General features: G+C 35.9%; 1 protein-coding gene across 1 annotated transcript; it reads left to right on the top strand.

The window, feature by feature from the left end:
- The first annotated feature begins 232 nt into the window (after nt 1-232).
- LOC116291650 (sodium/potassium-transporting ATPase subunit beta-1) lies at nt 233-5,073 on the top strand. The gene is made up of 6 exons (XM_031698836.2): nt 233-386; nt 550-693; nt 1,816-1,914; nt 2,221-2,414; nt 2,517-2,579; nt 2,936-5,073. Exons 1-6 carry the CDS (start codon nt 257-259, stop codon nt 3,149-3,151), a joined length of 846 nt encoding a protein of 281 aa, XP_031554696.1. The 5' UTR covers nt 233-256; the 3' UTR covers nt 3,152-5,073.
- Nucleotides 5,074-6,644: the final 1,571 nt, after the last annotated feature.

Here is a 6,644-nt window from a genome sequence, read left to right as displayed (position 1 = left end):
ACTAAAACTGAGTCGTTTATCCTTATTGACGCTTATTTCAACTTGTCTATTCTTTTTTCTTGTTAATTTTATCATAATTTTTTAAAATTAATTGTACTAAGGGGGTACACTATCTATAAGATGGTCTAAGAAGAAACAGGTGTAATTTTACTGTACAATTTTGTCCCCTCCCTACCCCGGGATAGTTACATTAAAGAGTATCACGTGATCTCGTACCTCACGGCACTCTCGCTCACAGCGTGGTTGGACTTCCAAGATGGCGTACGCAGAGTCACCAAAAGGATTGTCGAAATGGCAGCAGGTTGTACGAAATGCAAAGGCCTTTGGCACTTTTCTCTACGACAAAGAGAAAGGAGAAGTGATGGGAAGAGGTGCCGAGAGCTGGGGTTAGTTTTCCAACGACATTTTTGCCTCGTTTGGTTTAGCTCTGGCGGCCATTGCCGGCGTTTCGCAAACTGGGATTGTTTCAACGGCCATTGAGATTTTTGCCGTGCAAGTGCTTTTCACTCCATTCTCTTAAACTTATTTCGACTTTCTTTTTCTTTTTAGGGAAGATTACTGTATTCTTCATCATCTTCTACTTGTGTCTGGCCGGCTTCTTCGCTGCGATGCTGAACGTATTTTTAGCTACAATGCCTGACCCAGCAAAAGCTGAGGGGCCAAAGTTTACTCAATACCTCGCTGGCAGATCTGGTGGGTATAAGTCTCTATCTCTAACAGTAAACGACTCACAAGAGTCTTTGAATATTTCATGCAGTTAGATTTCAAATATGATGCTCTTCAGATTTGCAAAAAAACTCATATTTCTTGCTTAGTTTTAGCAAGCATTTGAGTTCATTATAACAAGGACAAGCCAGTGGTTTCCCTATAGAATATTGAATTTAATTAACAGTAGAAGGCTTCTATGCATCACTGACGACAAGCATTCTAATAAATTACCGAAAACAATATAGATTTGTTTATGTACCTCAATATTTTATTATTTTTGTAAGGTTTTATGAGTATAATGTAGGGAAATCGCTCCAGTTATTGTATTTTGCAATAAGGTTCAAGATTTTGCTCCTGGCATCTTACCGGCTATCTGCTGCCTAATCCAATGACTAGGCAGTCTTTCTATTCAATAATTCAGTTGTACAAGAACAGACGTAAAATCGTTTTTAATTCATGAAGTTTACTCATATGTAATGGAGAGGGGGCGTAGCGCTGGATATGAAGGACAAATATATTCTCAGAAGAGCGAATGCTTTGGGATAACAAAAGAAGTAGTTATATAGGCAAGCTATGGGGGTCTTGTGAAATTTTAAGTAAGTTTTTTAGTGCAGATTGAGGCCTTTGTTTACTGTTCTTGATTGAGACCGTTTGATTGAGTGGATTGAAAATACATATTCCTCTGCATGCTTGAAGTATTATGTTACACTCTTGGTAATGACATGTAACACAACATGTGTTACTTTGCAGGAGACCAAATGTTGTGTAATATATTACACCCAAAGGTATTATAAAACGACGAAAATCAATTTATCCCATATATTTTGAACAATATTAAACATTTGGACTAAGTAAACAACATGATAGGCTTGGTGTTCAGATCATAAGGAAATAAATCAAGATTTTAAGCTTCTTATAGTTCCCAATTTGCTATAATCTTTTGATTCATAGGAAACTGGGGTACAAATTCGTGGAGAATTGATTTCATATTGATTTCATTGAAAAAGATTTCATTTAAATCAGTTATGTTGCAAGAAGAATAAGTTGAATCTTTTAGTTGTACAGTTAGAGTAAAAGTATCAAGGTTGTGGACATTTTTTTTTTCAGCCCTCAGAATTTCACCTTCACACAAGATATCAAATTTCAATAAAGATAAAAGTGGAGAGTATAATGGATACGTTAACTCTATTAATGATTTTTTGAGTGGTAAGTACAATAAACTGTAATTACGCTACTTTGCAGGGCTTAGAAATAATGGCTGGCAATTGGATAATGTCTGACCGTGATTGGAACTTCCACATCTTTGCCTTGCTTATCATCATGACCAGCAACTCCCTGGCCATTATTGTAAGCCCTGCTTTAATATTAATTCAAATCTTTGCTCATAGTTTTACTTTCAATCTAATGTTAACCAACCATAATACAGAAGAAAAACAAAGCATTCCTAGTAAGAGAGGTTTTGACTGGAGTGTCCATACAGTAAGGTTTGTCTTTAAAATCTTTGATTTTCAGCATACAAGCAGCAAAATGACACTGACTTTGCTGCAGAGTACTGCAACTTCACTTCCACTAAGCCTATGCCTTCTGGTCAAGAAAAGCAATGCAAGTTTGATCTGACACAGCTTGGTCCTTGCTACAGTAACGCAAATGGTTTCAGTTATGGGTATGGTGATGGTGCACCTTGCTTCTTTATGAAGATGAACAAGGTATGACTATGTAACTAATTCAGTTTTGTCCTTGGACTTTTATAAAAGACATTCCAACTTTGCGATTCTTAATGATTTTTTAAATTTCTTTTTAACTTTAAGGTTTATGATTGGGTGCCTGAACCTGATGATGGCCTGAGCTATATCAAGATAGTGTGTGAGGGGGTGAGACTTCTGACTATCATTGCCTAATTGAATATATTTTATTGGTCATAAAAAATACTCTAACTCTCTGAAAATAAGTCTTGGAACACTAGAAGAACAATATCAGGGGCTTATTATTATTATTTCAAAGGTTTACAGTACATAATTTGGTAGGGTTACTAGAATATAACACAGAGTGTTTTCATTTATTTTTTGTGGAGGGAGTAAAACTTGGAGAAAAACCTCAAAACAGAGGAGAGAACCAAAAAGCAACTCAAAACACATACGACACTCAAGACTCAAATCCAGGTCCCATTGGGGAGAAGAAGGCATAATTCCCTGATTATCTTTATCTTATGCAAAATGTTCTTTTTTAGGCAAAAGTGTATCCAGAGCAAACTCCTGGCTTCCCTGTTGGCTTTTTCCCATACCGTGGTCAAGGAAAATGGCTATCTCCCATTGTTGCAGTGCAAATCAATGGTACCTCCAATGAAGAAGCCAAGTGTAGCGCTTATGCAAAGAATGTGGAGCGATCAAGCACCTTCCTCTTGGAGAGAGGGGCCTATAATCGGGTCAGAATACAAATTCAGTAGTTAGTCCTGTAATGATAGTCTTCAGGTTTGAGATTCATCTGCCTTGTATCTTTTTTCAAAATTTGGGAGTTTAAAACATTTTCTACACAAGATAACAGAAAACCAGCCTAACAAACAAAACAATCCATCAAGAAAATACTCTTTTGTGTGGAAACAGTAAAAGACTTGCCTATCTTGTTTTATTGTGTAGCTACAGAAAATATAATATTTCCAAAATATTTCCTTCACTTGTTAGAGAAAACGAATGCTTATTTCCAAATTTTAGCAAATATGCTGAATTATTCGCCAGACCTCCAAGAACGACAATTTCTTTAAATTTTTCCCTATTCTTCCCTCATTTTCCCCAGACCTTCTAAGAACCACAATTTGTTTATAGTTTTCCCTATTCGTCCCTCCAAATGAGTAAAATTGAATCACGTTTGTAAGTATTTTTCTGGAACTGCACAATACTGTCTTTTCTTGTTGTCAGTAATTGCATAAATTATTCTAGTCAATTTCTTTTTAAACTTTAAAATGAAAAGCCAGTTTGCACATCTTGTATATTAGTTATCATTCCTTTGATAATTTAAAAAACCTGGTATGTCAAACTTAGTGGTAATTTGACATGAATTCAGAATTGTTATTATAATCTCTTCCATAAATCTTTTTTATAGCCTAGAAGACTTTGACTTTTCAAGTTATAATTATTATTATTATTATACACATTTCCATGCACATAAGTAGGACTTCCTCAGTTACCAAATCTAGGTGCTTACATATTGTCTAGCTTCTGTATGATTCAAATGCATGAAAGGATCCCATAAAAGGCATACACTGAATTGAAATATGGCCACTATTTTGAATAAATATTCTGGATTGATGACTAGCCTCTCACATGTGAAAGAGTCTTTGCATGTGAATACGAGGCTAGTCAGTCCAGAGCAATAGTTATTTTAATTGGTTGTCATATTTGATTCAGTATTTAATGGGTGCCAAAAGTAGATGATAATGCATTATGTTTTTGCTAACTGAGAAAACTGCTTTTTTATTTCACCTTATTTTTTGATCAAACTTGCTATGTCATACATTACCTGAAATGAAGCATCATTTTTGGGGTAAGATGTTGTATGATAGGGTGTTGGAGGTATGCATTTTGAATGATATGAGTGTTCAAGTGGGATCAGTTTTTTTAAACATTGTACTTCACATGATATTATTTTAGAAATATTTTGCTTATTACCCATGAAACAAAATTCAACAAGTCATAACCTAATAATTAAAAAACAACGCCAGAATTATCATTTCATCAAGCAAACTTTTTTCAGAATTTTTTTTAGCTTAATGAAACATGATTCACATCTTTAGACCTGTAACTTTTGTGAATCCGGCCCTCTTGATTGGCTATGCTGATATGTCAATGATATCCAGTCAGCAGAGGCAGCCAAAACAATGTTGTGACAGATTTGGCAAAATTTCCAAGATTTTTATTATTTCTATTGCTTTTCAACTAGCTTGATATAATAAAACTGCTGGTGGTGCTTTCAACCTGGCTGGCTTTATCTGTGCCTTAGAAACTACTAACTTGCAGCCTTTTTGTAGCCTGCACCAGGCCAAACTTGTCTGTGGGTTAATTCTAAGAGAGCTAAAGTCGGGCTGCACTCAGGATACCTATAGGTTGTGGGATGTAGTTATAATTGGATTAATATATATTTCATGGGTTAAATGGATTCTACAGTATTTCATTTTGAATTTAATTGGTTTCTTATGATTCTATTAGCATTATCCTTTTTCCAAAGGTGTTTCTTATTCGTTTACGAAGTGACTTGTTGTACTTATTATTTCTGTGTTTTTGAATTTTGATTATTCAGAAAGTATGTATTTTTGTCTTGAAGTGAATCGGCATAAATATCTTTCAAACGTAATAAACTTTGCCTTGTCTTTAACTTCATGTTGAATTCTCATTTATTTTTGCATTTTTTCATTTTAATCAACCAAAATGACTCAAATAAAGTGACTAAAAAACTAGCGAAAGGGGGAATATAAACTATTGCGAGCAAAACAAAACGTTTTTGTTTCCCTGGATGTTTTCCCACTTCAGATCATGTGTCATTCTTTTGGAATTAAGATACTTTGAGTTGTATTGATGGGTTGCAAGCATTCCCAAGACAGTTAAAAGACAAAAACATGGCCGCCATTGTGGTACCGTTAACAATGGATGCTAATGAGAAATCTTTTGTTAAATGGTACCAACATGGCCGCGATGACGTAACGTGCAATCGAAGAATCCATATTCATTTGTCTTCTCATGCACACCTGATGTGAAATGGGAAAACATTACGCCCAAGTTGAATGGTTATAATATTTTTCCATCTTGTAAATTTCATGCTTTCCAAGAACATAATAATGGACGTTTCGGTCAGGATAATGGCTTGGGCTGCCCGTGGTGTGTGTAGCGTCCTACCTATCCCCAGCAGGGACCTTAAGCTGCAGGACGGCAACGTGGGCGACAACGTCGGCGAAATTGAGGCGCTTCAACCTTCTATTGTATCGTCATTTCGTGTTTACCTAGTATTTTACTCAATAAGCATCCCCGTTTTAGAGCGAAATGACGTCTTTTGGGAGCGCTTTACTTATAACGAAAATCAGCAAAGATAACCTTATGGCGTAGCCGTTCTCTTTAGTACGTAAAAATAGGACATTTCACGTCTTACTTTTAGCACAAGACGGCAATGATGCACAGTATTTCGTACATTCCAACGAGTATCTATTGAATAGCGCAATTAGTGCTATTGTATTCTTGCCGTCGTCGTCGTCGTTGCCGTCTTGCAGCTTAAGGTCCCTATTGTTGACGCCCAACATGCGTTTCCGTCAATTATCCGTTTCAGAGAAGACCTTGTGAAAAGACATGTTTCTTCGCTGCCTTTTACTTCCCTTGCTTCATCCAAAACAAACAGTGGGATTTTTGATTTAATCTTTTGGAAATGGAACTGCTGAAAAACGGTCACAACAGAGCAATAATTTTAGAAAACATTCGTTATTCTGTTTTATTTTTATTAAACTTGCTTAACTCTCATTTTTTTAAATAAACAGTTGTACGAACAATATCTATTCCCCAGTTTTGAAAACATCTTTGTTATGACTAGCTCCCGCTGCCCGCTTTCGTCACAGTCGTGTGTGCGGTGACCCGATAATCCAAAGTTCATTGATGTTTCGCGAAAGTAATCAGTGAAGCTTACTCCCTGACTTTCCTCTAAATTTAGACACACAGAATGTAAGCATTAAGTACTCTTTTGAAAATAGTTATTTCAATTTTGAGTTAATTCTCGACCCGCAAATTTACATCGTCAAACAGCACTCAACCTCTGAAGCCTTAAACTGACGTCACCCTTAGTAACAGCTACGTCATATCTACGTCTTTCTTCAGTTGTACCTAATCCTGGGCTGCTTAGGTCATTCTGGAAAAAAAGACTTACAAATAACAGCCCCTTAGAAAAGAGTTCCATAATGTGTGTCT

Source organism: Actinia tenebrosa, unplaced genomic scaffold (genome assembly GCF_029948245.1).
Source record: "Actinia tenebrosa isolate PJP-AT-01 unplaced genomic scaffold, QUT_ActTen_1.0 PGA_scaffold0__85_contigs__length_37466705, whole genome shotgun sequence".
Taxonomy (NCBI): Eukaryota; Metazoa; Cnidaria; class Anthozoa; order Actiniaria; family Actiniidae; genus Actinia; species Actinia tenebrosa.
Note: the sequence above shows the minus strand (reverse complement) of the source record. Positions and strands in the feature narration are given on the sequence as shown.